The following is a 23994-nucleotide window of genomic DNA, read 5'->3' on the forward strand; positions in this document are numbered from 1 at the left end:
GGAGGCCAAAGCTGGAGGCTGAAGCCAGAGGTCTACTCAGCCGCTGGGGATGTCTCCCCACAAGCTGGTGACTGGGAGGGCCCAGTAAGTGCCCACCCGTTACCGGGCCCTAGGAGGTGGTCGCCAAGGAGGGCAGGCCTCAAAGCCGAAGGGACTTACCCCGTATCCTGCCATCCGGGGAGTTGGTCAGCTGCCTGGGTCCGGGGCTACCGTGGTGGTGGAGCTCGAGGGGGCCTCAATGGCGAGTGCTGGGGGCCCTCACCTCGGGCCCCATGTTGGGCGCCAGATGTTATAAAACGCCGCGGGATGAAAGAGCCACCTCTAAGGACTGTTGATGAAGGCCTTTATTGGGCGGGCACTCTCGGGCAGATCTCCCGGGGAGGGGCGGGTGAGCGAGGAGACAAAGGGAGTCTGCGAGGTATGAGAGGTGGGGAGAGGTTTTATAGCCAGGGCCGGTGTCCAGGCCAGGTCCTTCCATATAAGGTAGAAAGCGCGGGCTACAGCGGCGGTGGGTGTCCAAGGGCTCCGTATCGGCTCCTGATCGGACCAGGCTGCAGGGGCGTCGGTCCCTGGAAGTTTAGCCAGCCTCTGGAACTTGTCTGCGGCACTTTTTCCAGGGCATGCCTCAACATACCTGAACTTTCACTTACTACAAGGCACACCCAGAGCACACATACTGAACACCATGCTGTCATCTGGTGCTGATGTAGCTCCCCTAGGAAATTTCAGACACTGGAAGTGAAATAATGAAGCTAAAATAGAATCCTTCCCTGGATTTCCTGATTGGTAAGTTCAGCTTGGTCCACACCATGGACTGGGGGGTCTCAAAACCTTGAGTGGGACTTCCTTCGTGGCTCAGGGGTAAAGAATCTGCCTGCCAATGCAGGGGATACAGGTTAGATCCCCGGTCCAGAAAGAACCCACATGCCTTAGGGCAACTAAGCCTGTGTGCCACAACTACTGTGCGCCAATGCTCTAGAGCCCGTGCTCCACAAGCGAAGCCACTGCAATGAGAAACTTATGCACTGCAACTAGAGAGGAGTCCTCGACTGCTGCAACTAGGGAAAGCTCGAGTGCAGCAACGAAAACCCAGCACAGCCATAAATAAACAGAAACCTCAGGAGTCAGCTCATCACATACCCCTCATCCTAAGAATGCTGCTTGAGGTGAGAGGGAGGTTCAAAAGGGAGGGGACGTGTGTATACCTATGGCTGACTCGTGTTGATGTATTTCAGAAACCAACACAATATTGTAAATCTATGATTCTCTAATTAAAAATAAATACATAACATTTGAATAATAAAGATATGAAAAATGACATTACTTTTACTTTGGGATTCATTTGAGACTTTCCTTACCCTCCCTCCCATTAAACTAGCACAGTAGGGCATCTCAAGGAAAGTACATTTTTGTGTTCTGGGTGGGGGGTGGGGGTGGAGTGGGGGGGGAACACCCAGGTTAAAGAAAGAAATCACAGTAGTCTCTGCACCACAGGGGACCTTTGTGGGCATCCAGTCCATTCCCTTCTTCGTACAGATGAGGGTACGCAAACCCAGAGCAATTGGGTGGCCTGCAAGAGAGGGCATGTGGAGTTGTCTCAGAAAAGGCGTCTCTGGGTGACCGAACTGTTCCTGGGGCCCAGATGCATCCAGCTCTGGGCAGTGCAGAGGCAGGTTCAGTTCTTCAGCACTTACCACCTCCAGCATGCACAGAGCTCTTTCCTTCAAAGAGCTGTTGACTTCAAGTTCCTCACTCAGCCTCAGCACTAAGGCCCCTACCCTCCACCCTTAAGGCACACAGTCTCCTAGTGTCCACTCCCGCACCGCAAAGGTCAAAGGGTTGAGACAGGGATGCCATGCCTACTGGATCACAGAAGCTGTGATTCCAGGACAACAGCTGGAATCTCCTGGCAAAGCCAAGCCTGCCCCCTGGCAGCACAACTCATGAACAACAGCCTGCTGTGCACAGTTGTTGAATAAGCTTCTTAAGGAAAGATGGCTAATAGCTTGGAAAACTTAATTATGCCAATAGGAATACAAAAGACTTTTAAAGCCCATTCTTTCGTATTTCACAAACAAGGGGATACAAGTGATTTAAAAGGTGGTATTCAGGCATGGGTAGCACACTGCTACACTCAGCCCCCTCCAAACCTCAGCCCCCAGACATACATAGGGCCTGTATGAGCACTGCAGAGTTGGAACTTGATTTTCTATTTCAGGCCTAAGAATCTTGGTTCAGGAAAGTCCCTGGTGGTCCAGTGGCTAAGACTCCATGCTCCCATTGCAGGGGGCCCAGGTCTGACCTCTGGTCAGGGAACTGGATCCCACATGCCACAACTAAGATCTGATGCCACCAAATAAATAAATTTAAAAAAAAAAGAAAGAACCTTGGTTTAGGTGTGGGGGACAGGGAATGTAGGCAACATAACGACCAAAGAAGAGCCTCTGTCCTATTCCCCTTGAACATGGTTGTATAAGGAGTGAAGCAAAGGATACTTTGAAATTAGAAGTGGAAAAAGAAGTTGTAGTAACTAGAGGGAGAAAGAAAACCATGTCAATGGCTGGGCACAGAGTTGTTGCTGGGCTGTAGGGAGCTGAGTGGTCAGCTGGGCTGGGAGGTAGCCAGTAGGACGCAAGTAGATGGCTCTGACCAGCTGAGCTTTATAAGACAAAAGACACAGAGAAAGGAAAAACAGAACTCAGGTTCATGTGCAAATGAGTCCCTAACATTTTCCACAGCTCCCATCACAAGATCAAGCAGCAGAGTTGTCTTTTTCTCCCTGGTTTACCCTCCTTTTAACTCAAAAAATTCACATGAAGCAATTTCACCAGGATTGAAATACTCATAAGGAAGGAAGGAAACTTAAGACAGGAAAAAAGTCTAAAAATGTGATAGCTTCTGGCCCAGTCTCCAGTCTCAGCACCCTTTGAAACAGCCAGGTTCCATTTTGTCATTCTAACCAGAAGAAGGATGTCTCAGGAGTTCCATGGACCCATTCACATCCAAACTTCAACTCTAGTTGAAACTCAGGAAGAAATACTGAAAGGTGCCAAGTTGGTTCTCACATATTCTGTTAAATTAAGGGTTCATTTTAATATAGTCTCATGCAATATTTCTGGATAAAATTAAACAGATCAAATGATTGGCTATTGATGAGGGATTTTGGGTTTTTTTTTTTTTTTACAATAGCTGCACTATTTAAATGATTTTCCTTTTCTCTGCATTGTATACTTTTTTATTTGATTCATTCATGCATTAGTTTATCAGAATTTAAGACCACATATAACATACATGTGCATGCTAACTTGCTTCAGTCGTGTCCAACTCTTTGCAACCCATGGACAATAGCCCACCAGGCTCCTCTGTCCATGGGATTTCCCAAGCAAGAATACTGGAGTAGATTATCATGCCCTCCTCCAGGGGATCTTTCCAACCCAGGAATCAAACCCACATCTTGTATGTCTCCTGCATTCACAGGTGTGTCCTTTACCACTGCAGATAAGATGCATATAATACAGTAAGAAAAAAAGTTAACTGTGGATTAAGCTGTCCTTTTTAAAAGAGAAAGTGATTTCCTTTTTCCTGGGTGAATGATAAGCAGCCTATGAACAATATCAGAATATGGAAGTCTCACACTTTTATTTATTTTTAATTTAAAAATCATTTATTTTTGGCCATGCCACTTAGCATGCAGGATCTTAGTTCCGACCAGAGATGGAACCCAAGCCCCCTGCATTGGAACTGGCTAGTTTTAACCACTGGACCACCAGGGGAAGTCTCATAATTTTTTTTTTTTGTATCACACAGTTTATTTACCTATTCACCAGCTAGATGTTTGGGTTGTTTCCAGCTTTTAGCAATTATAGACACAAATGCCATGAACATTCACATATGGGTTTTGTGTAAACACAACTTTTCATTTCTCTTGGGTAAATACTCAGAAGAGGGATTGCTGAGTCTCCTTATTTTACATAAGTTTTTGCTAAACATCTTCATGCTTTCATTTTTGTTCAAATTTAGGATACATATCTAGAAATGGATAACAAATACCAGTCCACAAGACTCCTCAGTCCATTGAATTCTTCAGGCAAGAATACTGGAGTGGACTGTCATTTCCTTTTCCAGGAGATCTTCCCGACCCAGGGATTGAACCCGGGTCTCCCGTATTGCAGGCAGACTCTTTACCAACTGTGGTCCGTACCCCGTCGCTCTGCTCACTGGATGCTGATCGATGGGGATCCAGGAGCCCACGAAATGGGCATTCCCAGTTGCAATGGAGACCCCTGAGACCTGGGACCCACTGCCTAGGAGCTCAGAGGAGGCACGCTCCACCCCCGACATGGGTCAGGTGTGCTTCGGCCATACGCCCACTTCCAGGAGAGGCCCGCGGGGCTCCCTACTGCCGCCAGGTGAAATCCATCCAGGAGCAAATCCACCCCAAGAGACAACCCAAGCTTTTTATCAACTATGAAGTGAAGTCGCTCAGTCGTGTCCGACTCTATGTGACCCATGAACTGTAGCCTACCAGGCTCCTCCATCCATGGAATTTTCCAGGCGAGGGTACTGGAGTGGGTTGCCATTTCCTTCTCCAAGGTCTCATAATTTTAAAAGCAAGATAAAAATAAAGCACGAATATAGTCAGCATTTCTGCTGATTTGAACCCAGAGTTTTCAAGGTGCACATCTTTAGTTTATTTTAATACATCAGTATGGTTTGCTTGGCTAAGCTATATGTTTTAAATATATATGAGGTACTTTGTGGAGTGTTGAATGCAATTTCACAGGCATGCATTCAGAAGTTCAGTTATTTCATAGTTAAAGCAAAATAAAAAACAAAACAAGGCTTGAATGCATGAAATACCAGAGTTCCATATTTAAAATATACGTTTGTCCTTAAAGAAATAGTAAATGAGTGGTACATTTATCTTTGAATATCGGTTGTTGGAAAATAGGTATATACCTATTTATATATATACCTATATATACCTATATATTTATATATATACCTATATATACCTGTGGAAACAGTGACAGACTTTATTTTCTTGGGCTCCAAAATCACTGCAGATGGTGACTGCAGCCATGAAATTAAAAGAAGCTTACTCCTTGGAAGAAAAGCTATCACCAACCTAGACAGCATATTAAAAAGCAGAGACATTACTTTACCAACAAAGGTCTGTCTAGTCAAAGTTATGGTTTTTCCAGTAGTCATGTATGGATGTGAGAGTTGGAACATAAAGAAAGCTGAGCACTGTCTTTTTGAACTGTGGTGTTGGAAAAGACTCTTAAGAGTCCCTTGCACTGCAAGGAGATCCAACCAGTTCATCCTAAAGGCAATCAGTCCTGAATATTCATTGGAAGGCCTGATGCTGAAGCTGAAACTCCAATACTTTGGCCACCTGATGCGAAGAGCTGACTCATTTGAAAAGACCCTGATGCTGGGAAAGATTGAAAACGGGAGGAGAAGGGGATGACAGAGGATGAGATAGTTGGATGGCATCACCGACTCAGTGGACATGAACTTGAGTAAACTCTGGGAGTCGGCGATGGACAGGGAGGCCTGGCGTTCTGCAGTCCATGGGGTCACAAAGAGTCAGACAGAACTGAGCTACTGAACTGACTGAACTGTTGCATATTACCATGGGAGACAGTGTCCAGTTTTCGTTAAAAACATAGGGTTTTTAACATAGCAGAGCTTTTTTCATCTGGCTTCGTGTACCAGGTGTGAGATGGTGGGCTGGTTACCCTTTCTGAGCTACAACCATCTGATCTATGAAATGGGAGAAAAAATAGTTCCCCAGTGCAGAAATGTGATAAGGAAAGTGAGCATAAAAATATTGGCTATTATTATTATTATTGCTACCTGCAAAATACAAATTTCCCCACAGCCTCACAAACATTATGTTTTATTGTTTTAAATTTTTGTTTGTTAAATAGGTATAAAATGGTATTTGTTGTATCTGTACTTCCTTGTTACATGATGAGGTTTGTATTGTCTTTTTATTATTATTTTTTTTTATTTTGCTGTACCAGGTCTTATTGTGGCATGTGGGATCTATTTCCCCAGCTAGGGATTGAACCTGGGCCCCCTGCACTGAGAGCACAGAGTCTTGGCCACTGGACCAGCGGCGAAATCCCTACACATTTTTCAAGTGTTATCTTCTGTGTGCTTTTTGTCTTGTGATGCCTGTTCTCTTCCTCATTGAGCATTCAGATTTTTGGTCTTCTTCACTCAGAATTTACTCATTTTAAAGATATTTCTAAAGTAAGTAATGCTTATCTATCATTCACTGCATATATTTCCCCATTCTGTTGTTTTCCTCTTTTTCTTAGTGTTGTGGTCCATGTTTTTGTTTCTAATTTTGTTATTACTTCAGAACTTTAAAATTTTCCTCTCTCATAGTTGCATTACATTTTGTTAAATAATTGTGTTATGAATATTTGTTTATTCCATACTTTGATTTGATTTTACCTGATTTTAACCACTTAACCTTGCTGAGATGTATGGCGCTTCATAGTTGGAAAAGCTAGAAAGATGAGGATAGGAAAAAACACCTCCCTTGTAACATTGCTGTGACCAGTAGGAAAGGTAGTGTGTGTGGTGTTCAACAAGGTGTCTGAAGGTACAGAGCAGGCTCAGTACTGTGATGGGAAAACAGCTATTTCAAGTTGCTGTCTAGGCACTGGACAGTAAGACAACCCTGGACACTTAGATGAGGACCTGAGCTTAGGATTCCCACCACAAGTTCCTGCTTTACTGTTCCCAGGACACCTTTTAAAATAACTGCTTATGTATGACAAAACCCACTGAAATGTTGTAAAGTGATTGGCCTCCAACTAATAAAATAATATTTAAAAAATAATAATAATAAATAAATAAATAAATAAATAAAATAACTGCTTAGGGATTTCCCTGGTGGCCCAGTCTCTAAGACTGCACTCCTAATGCAACGGGTTCAGGTTCGACTCCTAGTCAGGGAACTAGATCCCACATGCTGCAACTAAGACCCAGTGCAGTCAAATTAAAAAAAAAAATGGTAAACAAAACAAAGCAAACCACTTCCTTCTTAAAAGGTTAAAAGAACTACTTAGATTTCAATCCCCCATGCCCCCAGCCAAAATTAGTGACCTCTGCTCCAATCCACCTTCTAAGTCCAGGAGCTTGCCACCCTGTTTTCTACCTCCATGCTTGTGGCCTGGGATGGAGAACTCCCCTTCCCCCAGGTCACTGCTCTTCCTACCCCCCTTTCTGGGGTTTGTAAGTAATAAACCTTGTGACTTTACTTCCTTTGTGTGAGTGTTTGGAAACTGTACCTTCAATCAAAATATCCCTGGGATTTTCCTTTTCCCAAAGTGGGAGCTCAGATGCTGAGGTAACTACCTGCCAACCCCGAGTGGGTGACTTGAGGCAAGGAAAAGACTTTAATCAGGGAGCCGGCAGACCGAGAAATGGCAGGCTAGCACCTCAAAATAACCATCTTACTGGGGTCTGGATGCCAGGTTCTTTGATAGATCAGACATGAGGGGAGGTGAGGAAGCAAAGCAAAAAAGCCATGAATCTTGCAAACATCTCCTAGAATAGCAAGCCTCAGGCAGGGGGTGTGTTAATTTCTTCCTTCCTACCATTCACAAGTGGACACGGTTCTGAACAAAGGCACTTTAACAATCAGGCAGAAGGGCAGGATTCTCTGAGGCAAACCATTCTGTATGATTATAATAACAAAAGCAAAGAGAGGCAAGTCAAAGAAACAGTTCCAATATGGAGTCAGAACTGGCTTCCTCCCTGCAACAAGGATACAGTATTAAGTGCCTTCCAAACTTTAAGAGGGCATAATCCGGGGACTTCCCTGATGATTCAGTGGCTAGGACTCTGTGCTCCCAATGGAGGGGGCCAAGGTTCGATCCCCGGCCAGGTGGTCCCTAGATCCCACATGCCAGAACTAAGAGTTAGCATGCCACAACTAAAGATCCTGCTTGCTGAAATACAGATAGAAGACCCCCCATGCTGCAACTAAGACCCAGTGAAGACAAATAAAAATTATAAAAATAAATATTTAAAAAAATAAAATAAAATACGGTAGGAAAGCTGTTCCTCTGTTGACCAAATACCTGATGGTGATATCTTGGTGTTGTTCTCTTCTTCCAGTCAGGTCCATGGTCATGTGTACAGCGGGCTGCTCTTAAAGGCTTAGGCTGAAAACACCAAAGTTACCTGAGAGTCTTGACTAACCCTACCCCAAACACAAGTTCTTACAAGTAAGAGAAGAGTGGACTCCTGGGGGTGGGGCTGTTTTCTGTTCTCCAGAAATAAGGTACATTATTAGGCCTGGAAGGGAAAGATATGCTGAATAAAACTTTCTCCTAGACCATGTGGTAGGTATCACACAACAAGATGCACACAATATATCAAAGAAACTCTTAAACACATTAAAAATCACATTATTTTTCTTGTGAAAGTAATACTCCATGTTCTCATTGTATTCGTTACCTTTTACCTACTGTCTTTGGGATGCAGTTCATTGTAGTCATATAGTGTCGGGGAGGAGGAAATTTCCCCCTTCCTTTCTGGGTTCTTTTCGCTAGTCTAATAAATTGACAGAAGGCAGATTAACAGGAGGAAAAAACAATTTAATTCATATGTACAGAAAGAAAGGTGAAAGTATTAGCCACTCATTCGTTTCTGACTCTTTTCAACCCATGAGCTGTAGCCCATCAGGCTCCTCTGTCCATGGGATTTCCCAGGCAAGAATACTGGACTGGGTTGCCATTCCCTTCTCCAGGGGGATCTTTCCAACTCAGGGCTCAAACCTGGGTCTCCTGCATTGCAGGCAGATTCTTTAACACTAGTGCCACCTGGGAAGCCCCATATGTATGGAGGTCTCATACAAATAGGACCTAAGAAGTGACCAAGGAAGGCAGTTTTGGGGTGTGTGTGTGTGTGTGTGTGTGTGTGTGTGTGTGTGTTTAGACAAAGAAACAATAAATCTGTGAGGAACTGACAGGACAAAAGAAATTTAGCCTGGAAGCTTAATTAGAGGAATATAAGCAAAGCTTGGGTTTGGGGTAGTAAACCAGTAAAGAAGTCACAAAGTTTGTTTGCACAGGCTTCTCAGCCTTGAATGTCCTGTCTCTGGTGATAAGGATGTTTCTCTCCTGGTACACAGAGTAAATTTTGCAAGGGAGAATTATTTCTAGCTTTCAGGGGGGATAGAGAAGAAGGTCAGAGTGTTCCTCTCACACCAGCCCTTTCTAAAGTAAGTTTGAAAAAATACTTTATTTATCTGGCTGCACTGGGTCTTAGTTGCAGCATTCAGGATCGTTGTTTTAGTTGTTGTATGTGGGATCTTAGTTCCCTGACCAGGGATCGAACCCAGGCCTGTTTTAGCCACTGGGTCACCAGGGAAGTCCCTCAAGTAACTTGAATTCAAAATAATCACTATGCCACTGTGGCATGTTCTAGGGTGGCCTGCTCTGAGCCCCAACAATAGAAACCACATGATCACTTAGAATGTTTCATCTGATCTCTTTGTAAAACAAGTTTATTACTTGGTCTCTGTTTTCTGAAAGTAACAAAGGTTCCTGCCAAGAAACAAAACAACAGATGGTACAAAATAAGTTCAGACTAACAAAACAACAGATACCTAAATTACCAAAACTGAATTCACCATTAAGATCTGCCTGGTCATTTTCTCAGTTCAACCCTTAAAAACAACTTGGTGTTTAATCTGGAACCAAGATTTGTGGAAATTCCTGAAGTCATTTGGCTCATCCACAAACATGAGCCTCTAGAGGTGAGGGACTATATTGTGGCCAACAACATAAGACAAAGATATACCAAAGAAACCTTTAATGATGATAGATTATACAAACATAGCTTTGGATTTATCCTATAAAGAATTTTCCTTCTTTTTTGCTTTCTACCAAAACACACCAAAATACTGATCACAGAGAGACAGTGGAGAGTGATCCTGAAGAGAGATGGTATTAGTAGTTCCCTGCCCAGCAATCGAACTGGGGCAACCTGGATGAAAACCCTAGCCACCAGACCACCAGGGGTTAGAAGCTATAAGCAAAGTGGCCCTGGCTCTCTCCCTCCCATTTAAAAGCAAGAATATCTCAAGGAGGCAAAAACTGCAAAAACAGGTACAAAGTTTATTATTAGAGACATAGCATAATCTGGGGGAGAGCACACAGAAAAACAGGCTGTTTATTCAAGAGAAGAGCTAGGCAGAAATACACTCCCAGAGAGAAGGTGTGGGCGCGCCCCCAGTGAGGAGGAGTGGCATAAGTCAAAAGCTAGGCAGAAATACACATCCAAAGAGAAGTGCAGGCATCCAGAATGCAGGGGTGCAGTAAAGAGGTGATTTTAAATCACTGATACAAAACAGTTCTTCTGGGTCTTTGTTTACTTTTGGCCAATTATCTTATTTCTTTCTTCATACCTGACTGGCCCTAAGACCCTTCCCAACATGTGTGTGGAAAATTTTTCAAAAATGGATTCCACCATAGAGGCCTGAGGCTATATGTCCATACTTATTATGGGGTGGTGGCCCTTCCCTTTTCAACTCCCCAAGAAACCTTCCTGCACATGTGCAGATAGGGAAGTCTTCCTTAACCTCAGGAGTAGGCACCTTCTGTCTTCAGCAGAGCTCAGCTTTTGCCACTAGCTTTGTTCTAGGAGTGTCTGGGTGAGAACAAAGCTTGAATTTTACTCCACCTGACAAACACCAGCTGTCCAGCCGAGAGGCCCATCTATCTGCTACCTCAACAGGAATACTCTAAGAGTTCCCAAGCAGTTCAGTGCACTTTAGTTCAAAAACTCTCCACAGCTCAGCCAGACAGCTGTGGGCCACAAGGGTCTGCCCCTGCTTCCTTTATTTTTTCTTAATTTTTAATATTTTTGGTCCAGCCAAGCAGCACGTGGGATCTTAGTTCCTCAGTCAGGGTATAACCTGTGCCCCCTGCATTGGAAGTGTGGAGTCTTAACCATTGGAATGCCAGGGAAGTCCTTGCTCCTGCTTCCTTTAGAAAACAAAGGAAGAGCATACCCCCAAGAGCACATCCTCAGGGATTAAATAGCTGATAAGAGGAGTGGGTATGAGGTGTGGGGGTGGGTGAGTGTGGAGAGATGTCATTGCCTAAGCACATCCAGACCCAAACTGATAAAGCTATTCTCCTTGAGTATCTAAAAATCTGCATCTACATACATGGGATTCCCCCAGTGGCTCAGTGGTAAAGAATTGGCCTGCCAAAGCAGGAGACTCAGGAGAGGTGGTTTCTATCCCTGGGTTGGGAAGATCCCCTGGAGGAGGAAATGGCAACCCACTCAAGTATTCTTTCCTGGAGCATCCCATAGACATGTGTGTGTTTGTGTGCTCAGTCGCTCAGTCATGTCTGACTCTTTGCAACCCTATGAACTGTAGCCCACCAGGATTCTCTGTCTATGGGATTCTCCAGGCAAGAACATTGGAGTGGGTTGAGGGGAAAACATAATTATTTCATGTGTTTTGTTTCACACAAAACTACAGGAGAAGAACTCTGAGTTTTGGGGGTCACAAAATGATCAGGGTGATATGGCACCTTGAAAACCCAAGTATTATTTAATTCTACTCCCCCCCACCCTATCCTCATGTGGAAGTTTCCTGCTGAGGATGGCAAATTACAATCCCATCTATTTGCCATGTTCTCTTAGAGCACAGGGCAGTTGCTGAGAGGGAAAACTAGCACTCAGTTCTCACAGTGACAGTAAACTGCATTTTCCTCTCTGCTTATCAAACACTGTCAGAACAATTATAGGGTCTTCATTTCATTGTAATTATTCATACTTCATTTCATTGAAATCACTGCTGTCTGTTCTCTTTCTTGGCTCTGGGGATCTTCGAGGTGCCATCACACACTCGAACAGGAAACCTAACCACTTCTGCCACCTCCACTCGGTTTTGCAGTGGCCCTGGTGAACCGCCCAACAGAACAAGTGCCTTTGGGGTATTGGGTGTGGAGTGGAGAGCTGTTAAAGTACTCTCAAAGACAGCATCAAAACCTCCGACATTCAGAGTGAATTCCCTCTTCATTTTGTATAAAGTTATAATGCACTTCATTTATAAGCTCTCCTCATTGGACCCTTGGGGAACTGAGGCTCAGGGCACTGAAGGGGCTTGCCCAAGGTCACAGAGCCGAAAGGTGGTGGATTCTCCTGATGCAAAAATCCTCACAACATTTTGTCTCCACGTTATGTGCTCGTGTCCAACTCATTCTGACCTTATGGACTGTAGCCCACCAGGCTCCTCTATCCTTGGGATTCTCCAGGCAAGAATACTGGAGTGGGTTGCCATTTCCTCCTCCAGGGGATCTTCCCAACCCAGGGATTGAACCTGCATCTCTTACATCTCCTGCAGTGGCAGATGAGGTCTTTACCACTATCTCTGCCTGGGAAGCCCTCTGTCACCACATGTCACAACAAATGGCAGGATAAGAAATGCTTTTTTCTTTGCTGTCTCCATCAGAGGTTCATGACAGGGGAGTGAGTTTGGATACATCCTTGGGAAAACACATGCTTAATGCTTTCAGGAAATGGATAAAGTCCTGGTTTCCAAATAAGCCAAGGGAGAATCTGACATCTGACATTCATTTAAAAAGAACCATCACTCTCTGAAATTGGGAGGATGGAGAAATTGCTCCAGGATCCTCCCAAGTAAGTAGGACTCTGAAACCACCGTCTGATGTGTTCCTTAATGGAGATTCAGATAATGTTTCCCTTTGTGTTTTTCAGTGGATTTGTTACTAGAGAGAAAAGATGGTCTTTCCCTTGAACGTGTGGCTTCATCAGTGCTCTGGCTTGAGTCATAACTCCCCTAACATATTCCACCACCACGAAGGCCTAAGTTGGACATATTTCTCCATCATGAAGATCTAAGGCTCTGCTGAAAAGGTACCCATGAACAGAGTTGTGTTTTTTGTTTGTTTTTTAAATTTTTTGGCCACATTATGTGGCATGTGGGAGCTTAGTTCCCCAATCAGGGATCGAACCCACATTCCCTATATTGAAAGTGTGGAGTTTTAACTGCTGAACCACCAGGGAAGTCCCTGGAGTCATGTTTTTGGTGCTCATTTAAAGTCTCTCTTGTATTATCTGAATGTTCTTTCAGTATAAAAACTTGAGTCCAAACACTGGCTCAGTGGTAAAGAATCCAACTGCCAGTGGGGGAGACGTGGGTTCAATCTCTGGATCGGGAAGATCCCCTGGAGAAGTGAATGGCTACCCACCCCAGTATTCTTGCCTGGAGAATTCCAAGGACAGAGGAGCCTGGTGGGCTACAGTCCATGGGGTTGCAGAGAGTCAAAATACGACTTAGCAACTAAACAGCAACAATGAATGTACATATCTTGAAATCTGGACATTAAAATGTGAAAATATTTTTCCACAGGGGCAAAATGTTATCACATCACACACAAGCCAAAACCATCTTTTACAGGATGAAAAATACAAAGGAATTATTTACCTCATTTTTAGTGTTAACCTTTTTATTCCTGAACGTTTTCCTTCCCATGATCCATTGTATTATTAGATCTGACTGGATCAAAATATGACCCAAACCCCAAACTAATGTTCAGTGGAGTGGAAGTGAGAGTGGGGGTGTTGCAGAAACTGGTACTTGAGAAACCAAGCACCACACTTGGAGAGCTGGAGAACTCAGGTTTATTACACCAGCGGGCCCAGAGGAGTTAACACTCCAAGCTCTGAGCCCCAAACAAAGGGGTTACAAAGTTTTTATACACAGACAGGCATGATTAAGCAGGTTTGTGGGTTTGCAGGGGCTGGGTGATTGCAAAGAGCAGGACAAAGGTTAGTGAGATAACTTCTAGTTCCTAGTATTGTAAGTCCCCACTTTCTGAGACCTACGTGATCCAGACTTTGCAAGGAGCAAGCTAGGTTACAGAGGCAGAAGGAGCAGGAGGTTATGTAATTTTTAACTTTTCCTCTTCATTTGCCTCTTGATACTTCTATCACTCATTGTAGAAAGCATCATCTCATGTTTCTGTAGGACCTTCAGAGCTCTCACTTGTTTAGGGGGTTATATTGAGCTATTACCATTTGTAACTTTATGGATTCAAGAGGTTATGAACTGGGTAACAGCATTGAGAATACAAGAGTCAAACAGGAGCATCACAAAGAACATGAAGAGAGGATCAGTTAAAGTGAGAAGCCATGATGCCCAGCTCCAGATATTGTCCCCATTACCCCAGGAATTTGCTAGTTCCTCTCTCCTTTTTATGATTCCTTTCCTTAGCTGTTGGGCCATGTCCCTGACTATTCCTGATTGGTTTTCATAAAAGCAGCATTCTTCGTTCAAGAAGAGGCAGAGTCCTCCGTTTTCAGCTGTCAGTAGGTCTAGCCATCTCCTATTCTGTAAAACCACCTCAGCCAGGGAGTCTAGTTGGTCCTGTAATGAAGAGCACAGCAATAATACTGATTTGGGATAGAGGCCAGGGTTGATAATGAAAATCCATCGATATTTCGATAGCCAGATCCTCTAGCTTCCACTGTGCATTGACCAGTCAACTGCCGGAGTGTGGCTGGAGCAAGGCTGAAGAATCCTCAAGTTTCTGCCGTGCATTGACTAGTCAGCTTCCAGAGTGACTACAGCAGGGCTCAACGTCCTTTGTGGGTGAGGGCCGTTGTCTTTGGAACTGGACCTTGAGGAGGTTATGGGGGCCCCAAACTGCTTTCTAAATGTCCTCATCATGGGAAGTAGCTGCCGTCTTGACTCTGGTGTGGTGGATCCAAGGGATGACACCTATAACTTTAACAGCAGTAGGGGTTGCCAGGACAACCATGTGAGGGTCAGTGCAAACTGGCTGAAGTGTTTTTTTTTCCCCCTAATCTTTAACCCATACCTCATTTCCTGGCTGATAAGGATGAACTCAATTGCCTAAAGGAATCAGTGTCCTTTCTAAGGTTTATTGGGCAATATGGCAGAAGACTTTTCCCAGGGCCTGGAGGTGTTGGGACATCTCCAGGTCAGCTAGTTGTTGGTGGTCTCCCTTGAGCTTTTTTTTTAATCACTGGTAGTGGTCTCCCGTATAAGATCTCAAAGGGAGAATAGCCTGAGGACCTTGGGGTGTATTTAGGGAGGGAGGTGAGAGCCCACAGAATGATAAGGCAGCTTATTCCAGCGCTGTCTGGGTGTTGGCCGGGGGATATTCTTGTCATACTACTACTTGGAGAAACAAACTTAACAAGAAAGTTAAAGATATATGGCCCAAGATTAATAGACATAGAAAAGTTGTGGGGTTAGCCAGGAGAACCAGGTCCAGACGTTGGTTAGTGACATTAGTGTTTCTCCAGAATGAGAAGACGCAAGAATTTGGACTCAGAAAAATCTTCACCTGATAACATCTGGCAATCTGAAGGCCTGTTTTCCAGGTTTTTCCCAGGGCACAGAGTGCCTTATTTTTTGTCTCCACCCTGAACTCCTTTCAAGGGGGTGTGGAAGATCAGCATCTTGTAGTGGTCATGATTTAATCTTTGTAGAGGTAGCTGGCAAGGGCCAACTTCCAGTCAGCAGGGCCCCTTCACAGCCACATATTTGACCGTGTTTTGGGGGCATTTCATGGTCATTGTGTCGCATGGTGCTGGGAAGGCTCATTCCAAGATCTAACAAAAATTCCATTGACAGGACACTCAATGTGCTGTCAGTAGACCAAGCCTGTAAGTAGCAAAAGTCTCTGGACCATACCTGTCTTATTTCCCTCTTGGTCCAGGAAAATATTTCCTCTTGTTGCTTCTTCCATATCTAGAGATACAACTATTGACCTCATACAAAACTGCATATCAGCATTTTATCACAGGCTCAGTCACACATTTGGTAATGTAAGAAATCGTCTGAAGCAAGCTACATAGAAAATAATATAGCTAGCAGTTATTAGTAAGGTCACAAGCAAGAATTTAAGTCAAGAACTTTCATTGGGTATAGCCCGGTACACCCCAGGTCATCTGACTCAGTGAAATGATTACAGCCAAGTGTTAATCTCCTGGTTGTACCTCAGGGAGCATCGACCTTTATCCAAAGATTGGTTAATGAGATAAGCTTTAGAAATAATCTTAGAGTATCCTTTTTAATAACTCAATTAACCTTTTTAGCAATATAACATAACAAGGAACTATCTTAGAAGTGAGTTTTAGTAAGCACAGACCTTAATTAACAAAACTAAACTTAATATTCAGTGAAACATATTTTTTTCTTTTTGTGGAGAACTCATTGTGAGGGCATTAACACTGTAGCCAAGGACAGAGGAGCCCTGCGGGCTACAGTCCATAGGGTCACAAAGAGTTGGACATGACTGAGCGACTAACAACAGTAACACATTTTATCAGGAGTGTACCCATACATAATCAAATGTATTTACATCTATCAAATGGTTTATTCTACTACATTAATTTTTCATCTTCTGCTGTAAAAAAATTTTTATGTAACTAAAGGATTCTGACTTTAAAAATAATTTCTAGATTTCCTACCTTGCTTTAAAAAGACTCCTCAAATTCCTGACTATGTACAAACTTCCTAAATTTTTTCTGAAATGTACTGCTTTTAAATATATAATTTTCATATACTGTATTTCCTGTGTGGACTGTGGTAGACCCAATTTGTTTTCCTCCAGAAACATGAAAAAAAAATTTAGTACTACTTATTGAAAAACTATCCTTGACTCCCTGATTTGAAATTCCTACTTTACTAAACAACACATTCTTATGTATATACCTGAATCAGTTCAGTTAATTTCAGTCGCTCAGTCATGTCCGACTCTTTGCAACCCTATGAACCACAGCACGCCAGGCCTCCCTGTCTATCACCAACTCCCAGAGGTTACCTAAACTCATGTCCATTGAGTTGGCGATGCCATCTAACCATCTCATCCTCTGTCGTCCCCTTCTCCTCCTGCCTTCAATCTTTCCCAGCATCAGGGTCTTTTCAAATGAGTCAGCTCTTCACATCAGGTGGCCAAAGGATTGGAGTTTCAGCTTCAACATCAGTCCCTCCAATGAACACCCAGGACTGATTTCCTTTAGGATGAACTGGTTGGATCTCCTTGCAGTTCAAGGGACTCTCAAGAGTCTTCTCCAACACCACAGTTCAAAAGCATCAATTCTTCAGCACTCAGCTTCCAGGATGTCTGGTTCCAGGTGAGTGATCACACCATTGTGATTATCTGGGTCATGAAGATCTTTTTTGTACAGTTCTTCTGTGTATTCTTGCCACCTCTTCTTAATATCTTCTGCTTCTGTTAGGTCCATACCATTTCTGTCCTTTATCTCACCCATCTTTGTGTGAAATGTTCCCTTGGTATCTCTAATCTCCTTGAAGACATCTCTAGTCTTTCCCATTCTATTGTTTTCCTCTATTAATTTGCATTGATCGTTGAGGAAGGCTTTCTTATCTCTCCTTGCTATTCTTTGGAATTCTGCATTCACATGGGTATATCTTTCCTTTTCTCCTTGGCTTTTCGCTTCCATTCTTTTCACAGCTGTTTGTAAGGCCTCCTCAGACAACCATTTTGCCTTTTTGCATTTCTTTTCCATGGGGATGGTCTTGATCCCTGTCTCCTGTACAATGTCACAAACCTCTGTCCATAGTTCATCAGGCTCTCTATCAAATCTAGTCCCTTAAATCTATTTCTCACTTCCACTGTATAGTCATAAGGGATTTTGTTTAGGTCATACCTGAATGGTCTAGTGGTTTTCCCTACTTTCTTCAGTTTAAGTCTGAATTTGGCAATAAGGAGTTCATGATCTGAGCCACAGTCAGCTACCAGTCTTGTTCTTGCTGACTGTATAGAGCTTCTCCATTTTTGGCTGCAAAGAATATTAGCAATCTGATTTTGGTATTGATCATCTGGTGATGTCCATGTGTAGAGTCTTCTCTTGTGTTGTTGGAAGAGGGTGTTTGCTATGACCACTGCATTCTCTTGGCAAAACTCTATTAGCCTTTGCCCTGCTTCATTCTGTACTCCAAGGCCAAATTTGCCTGTTACTCCAGGTGTTTCTTGACTTCCTACTTTTGCATTCCAGTCCCCTATAATGAAAAGGCATCTTTTTTCAGTGTTAGTTCTAAAAGGTCTTGTAGGTCTTCATAGAACTGTTCAACTTCAGCTTCTTCAGCATTACTGGTTGGGGCATAGGCTTGGATTACTGTGATATTGAATGGTTTGCCTTGGAAACGAACAAAGATCATTCTGTTGTTTTTGAGATTGCATCCAAGTACTACATTTCATACTCTTTTGTTGACTATGATGGCTACTCCATTTCTTTTAAGGGATTCCTGCCCACAGTAGTAGATATAATGGTCATCTGAGTTAAATTCACCCATTCCAGTCTATCTCAGTTCGCTGATTCCTAGAGTATCAACGTTCACTCTTGCCATCTCCTGTTTGGCCATTTCCAATTTGCCTTGATTCATGGACCTAACATTCCAGGTTCCTATGCAATATTGCTCTTTACAGCATTGGACCTTGCTTCTATCACATCACATCCACAACTGGGTATTGTTTTGCTTTGGATCCATCCCTTCATTCTTTCTGGAGTTATTTCTCCACTAATCTCCAGTAGCATATTGGGCACCTACCGACCTGGGGAGGTCCTCTTTCAGTATCCTATCATTTTGCCTTTTCATACTGTTCATGGGGTTCTCAAGGCAAGAATACTGAAGTGGTTTGCCATTCCCTTGTCCAGTGGACCACATTCTATCCGATCTCTCCACCATAACCCAACCGTCTTGGATGGCCCCACACAGCATGGCTTAGTTTCATTGAATTAGACCAGATTGTGGTCCGTGTGATCACATAGATGATCAAATATTTACATAGGTACCACTAATTACCTACATTTAAATAATTTCTTCCATAAGAAATATTAATTTAAGAATGTTTTCAACATCCTGACTTCAGGATCCTGACTTTCAACATCCTAGTTGTCTCCAGCTATTTCTAGATAGGTAGTTACCTAGGCACCACAAATTGTCTATAGTCCTAACACATGAATTCTATGAGAAATATGATTTTGCGCTTGGCAAAAATGGGTTTTCCAGCTTCCTGCCTTCACCTCCTTAGTCTAGCTACAGGTAGTTATCTCTATATAAATCTTACCTAAAGTAAGTCTATTTAGAGGGCTGCTTCCACGTTACAAAAAGCTGTCACATGACCTGAATTGTAACGGATATCCTAGCTAGGCCAAGGAACACCAGGATCATAACCATTAGAGGTTTCTCAGGTTATAACTAATCCCAAGCCCAAACTGTTCATTGTAGGTGAGGTGAGTAGGGTGGAGAACAGAGTTCTGGAAGATGGTCCCAAACAAAGGGAGAGAGAGAAGGGGAAAGAGGAGGGTGAGAAGGGGAAACGTGGGCGCCAAGGAGGAGACTAGAGGAGGCAAAGAAGAAAAAGCGGAATTTAACCCAAGTCCAGGGGCTTTCCAGGTGGCTCAGTGGTAAGGAATCCACCTGCCAATGCAGGAGACGCAGGCTACATCCCTGAGTCGGAAAGATCCCCTGGAGAAGGGAATGGCAACCCACGCCAGTATTCTTGCCTAGAGAATCCCATGGACAGAGGAGCCTGCTGGGCTACAGTCCATGGGGCTGCAGAGTCGAACACGACTGAGCGACCAAACAACAACAACCCAGTCCACACAGCCCCCAGCATAAGAAACCCGTGCACTTTTGCAGAGGGCCAGCAGCCCCCGACACGCTAGCGGAGCATAGCAACGCAGATGCTCTATCCTCCACAATCGCGTCCAGGGCCAAAGCAAGGGTCGCGTGCAGTGTTCTACACTTGCCCTCTGACAGAGGTTAGTACAAATTTGGATTACTTGTTGCATTTGTAAGGAACAGGCTGGATTTCTTTCAGTAGGCATCTGAGTACACTGTGTGCTCTGCAAATACAGCCCCAAGTTCCCGCGCCCCAGTACCCCCCAGGGAACTAGAGAAGACGGGCTCTGCTTTTAGCGCCTTATTGCAAAACCCCAGCAAGTAGTCTCCCACCTTCCACCTAGTCTTTCCGTCTGAATCACTAGCCCGTTTCATGGACTTTGAGAGCGAATGGAACAGAATCACAGTCCCATCCATTAATTACCGACTTCCCAGAGGGAAGTCGCGCTCAGAGCCCACGCGACAAGAGGGGACGACTGTCGTCTCAGCTGGCTGGGATTGCTGGGGCCCCAGGGTTTCTCCAGTCCCACCTCTGCGTCTCCCACTCTGGGGGTCAGGGGGTTGGGGGGGGGGGACTAATGGCAACAAGCCTGAGCCCATCGAGGGCCAGGCGGAGAGACGATCTTCCCACCATTTCCCCCAGGCTCCCGGGACGCCTCATTGAGGTCTCATTCCCTCCCCACTCCCCCGTCCCAAGTCAGCTCGCACGATCGGGAGAAGCCCCTAGTTCAGGACCGACCCAAGGCAGCAGCCGGGAGTATTCAGCTCAGCCACAAGTGGGAGCTCGAGCGCCCCCACCCGCTCGCCCCCTGCCAGGACTCTCCTCACGCGCATCTCTCTACTCTATGGCCACGCCCTGTCCACGTGCACTCCCCAACGGCTACGCCCACCGCACGCGCCGTTACTGGGGAGTTCGCGTAGGCGACGCCGAATAGCTAGCGCGTGGGCGTCGGCGTGAACGGCCGCAGACCGGCTATAAACTCCCAACGCCGCGGCCCGGACGTTGGGATCGCCGCCATCAACAGCGCAGAGTCGACCGAGGCGCACAGCTGCTTGGACAGCGCTAGCGACATGGACCGTGAGCCCGGACGCCAACATGAAGACTCCGGTTACCTCAGTGTGGGAGTCGACGAGCTCCAGGAAGATCCCGGTCAGTGCCCAGAGCGGGATAGGTACTCTGGCGAACTTGAGGGAAAGGCCCTTTCCCTGGGAGAGGCGAGTGGACGGGACGCGGCTGTGGTGCGGTCGCCGTCGCCTCTCTGGTCGCGGGCCTGCGCCTCCCGCCGCCCCGCACCCTCGGCACTCCGATGCCCAGACTTCTTGTCTTTTTCCTTTCCAGGTATGAATCCCACCGAGGTTTCGGGTACCGCAACAAGTGCCGCCGTCGAGGAGGAGTCGGGATCAGAACCTGAGCCGGGAGCGGCGGCGGCGGCGGCAGCAGCAGCAGAAGAAGAACAGGGCCAGGCTGGGGCGGGAGCTCTCGGCCCCACGGTCGACGAGATCCAGAAGGGCGGCGGCGGCGGCGGCGACGGCGACGAGGAGGAGTTCCCACAGGAGCCGATGCAGGCGGACGCCGAGGATCCGCAGCCGTCGGACAGGGAGCCTCGCCTCCACCGCTGCTCTTTCAGGCGGCTGCAACTGACGGAGCTGGAGGGCGTTTTCCAGCGCAGCCAGTACCCCAATGTGTTCGCTCGGTAAGTGGCTTGCTCTGGAGGCGCCCAAAATTTTCTGGGACGTTAGGGCTCTTCTCCCGACGCCTTTGGCGCTGTCCCTTCCCCCAGAGCCCAAACTCAGTGGGGTGCTCGAGGCCCTTGAAGGCTGCCTGCCCTTGGGCTCCCGGGTTGGGGCGGTGCGGTGAGTGAGTGAATTAACTCCGGAAACTTTAGGTTTCGGTGAATAACGTTTCATTGGATTGGGGTCTAGGTCAGTGGGAGGCGAGTGAGACCCCGTTGTGCAAGTATAGGATTGAACTTTGCTTTTATTTAAAACTTTAGATAATTTGGTGGTCGTGCAATTTTTTTTTTGCGCGTTTAGTCTTTAAATATGTATTCGGTTGCACTTGTCTTGGTGGCGGCATGCGCCATCTTTAGTTTCGGCCTGTGGGATCTAGCTCCCTGACCAGGATTGAACTGCGCCCCCTGCCTGGGGAGCGAGAAGTCAGCCACTGAACCACCAGGGAAGTCTCTGTGCATTTAATCTTTATTCTTAAATAGTGCATTAAAAACGCTTAATATTGAATACTGAGTTTTTCAGCGCTCCCATAAATTTTGCGCACAAAGGAAAATTCTCCCTAAAGAGAACCTGGAACTGGATATTACAAAACTATGTTCCCTGGGCATTTGGGAGAATATGAATGTTAAAACAAGCATAAAATGTACTTCGTATATCTAATTTGGTCCACAACTCCAAATACTGAATATTTGCCATTTTTTCCCCTTAGGAAGGAGCTTGCAATTCCAGTCGATGTGAGCGAAACCAAAGTGCAGGGCAGTGAGCCTGAAGACGACAATTTGTGAGGGCAGCCATTATAAAACCTGCCTCAAGTCTTTGGACACTTTCGTCCTAGACATTCTCAAGTTTGTTTTTTCTTTTTTTGATGCTTTTTCCATGCTTAGCAAATGAGTTTTGAACTTTGGGGTCTTTGGCAAGTGGAAATGGGATAAGTAAACACCAGTTTATGGAAATTGCCAATTATCAGAAGTAATGTGATTTCCTAAAAGAGCAAGAAAAGGAAATCACTGTTCCTATTTCCTGTGAAAAACATAATAAAGTTCAGTTTCCTCTATTGAACTGTTCTTTTATTATTTATTTATCCTTTTATTCCTAGTATCCTTTATTGAGCACTTTGTGGAGTCATGTTGGGGCTGGGTCTGATCTGGGAAGTGCACATTAATGCATTAAGGATCTAGGTTATGAGAGGGTTCAACTCTTAAAATATCGAAAAGTTTTTAGCTAAATGAGTGAATTTATAAATATTCAGGGACTGGAGTTAGGGGATAATTCACATACACTATATGAGTAAGTGTCTTTTAGTTAGGCTGAGACTGATATGGGGAGACAGCTTAAAAGTCCAAGTGCAGGGGACTCCTGCCATTGTTTTTAGTCTTCAGTAAAGCAGTGTAGAAAGCGACAGCCCTACATCTTTTTAGAAAATATCTGGTTTCACCAGATCTTAGTTGGGGGTATGTGTGATATAGTTCCCTAACCAGGGATTGAACCCAGGTCCCAGCATTGGGAGTGGGGAGCCTTAGCCACTGGGCCACTAGGGAAGTTCTAGCCCTACCACTTAATGTTTGGTATGTTATGATGTGTCAGCCTGAAATCATTGCTAAAATAGTGACATTATGGTGGAGGGTAGGAGCAAAGTGTACAAACTGGAAATTTGTCTAAAAATTGAAAGAAACAATTTTGAATAAAGTGGCACTGAGCTAAGAGTGAACAGTTGAAGAGAATTGCATTCAGTCAAACCATACACCTGGTGGATGGGGCTCAAATTGAACTTTATGAGTGAATATCCTCTTGAGGACCTTCTAACATCAAAAGATATTTTTTGAGGTATTATTTTAAAGAGTTGGGTTTTGTGGAATCTGGTGGGTGGTGGGGGTGGGAGGGGGAAAGCTTTCAGTTCAGGCCAGGTTCTTTACCTGTGTTTACTTGAAATACTTTTTTGTTTGCTCAGGCAGCGATGACTGATTTGTAGGTCACGAGATTTACCATTTGAGACTGTAGAAAAACCACAGACTGTATTAAGAGAGTATTTATTAAAAAATCCCAGATGAGTTTATTAGCTTTGCTTCACAGTCCCTATGTGAGTGCAGTGATGGATACAGGCTGCCGGACTGGTGGTGGTGAGTTGTAGTGAACTTGTACCTAGGTGAGCTAAATTTTCCTCACCTCTGTAGGCTGAAATATCAAGGCAGTGTCCAGGGTGTCAGCAATTCTTATGTCCCAGTAAGATAAGCCACAAGCCCCCTGGACTCTCCATAACCAGGCCTGCCTTGTCTATTTAACTTGAGGGAAACCTGTTTAAAAATCCAACTTGCGCATATTGAATATCTCCTTCAGACAGAAGGAACTTTTTTTTTTTAATTTTTTTTTCCTTTTAAAAAATAATTTTAATTGGAGGCTAATTACTTTACAATATTGTAGTGGTTTTTGCCATACATCAACATGAATCAGTCACGGGCACACATGTGTTTCCCATCCAGAATCCCCCTCCCACCTCCCTCCCCATCCCATCCCCCAGGGTCCTCCCAGTGCACCAGCCCTGAGCATCCTGTCTCATGGATCAAACCTGG

At 44.8% G+C, this 23994-nt stretch overlaps 1 protein-coding gene across 1 annotated transcript; it reads left to right on the forward strand.

Moving 5' to 3' along the window:
* The first annotated feature begins 4231 nt into the window (after nucleotides 1-4231).
* RHOXF1 (Rhox homeobox family member 1) lies at nucleotides 4232-22376 on the forward strand. Its single transcript, XM_065916877.1, has 5 exons — nucleotides 4232-4409; nucleotides 20340-20613; nucleotides 20665-20846; nucleotides 21036-21390; nucleotides 22137-22376. Exons 1-5 carry the CDS (start codon nucleotides 4232-4234, stop codon nucleotides 22210-22212), a joined length of 1065 nt encoding a protein of 354 aa, XP_065772949.1. The 3' UTR covers nucleotides 22213-22376.
* Nucleotides 22377-23994: the final 1618 nt, after the last annotated feature.

Source organism: Muntiacus reevesi, chromosome X (genome assembly GCF_963930625.1).
Source record: "Muntiacus reevesi chromosome X, mMunRee1.1, whole genome shotgun sequence".
In the NCBI taxonomy this organism is placed as follows: domain Eukaryota; kingdom Metazoa; phylum Chordata; class Mammalia; order Artiodactyla; family Cervidae; genus Muntiacus; species Muntiacus reevesi.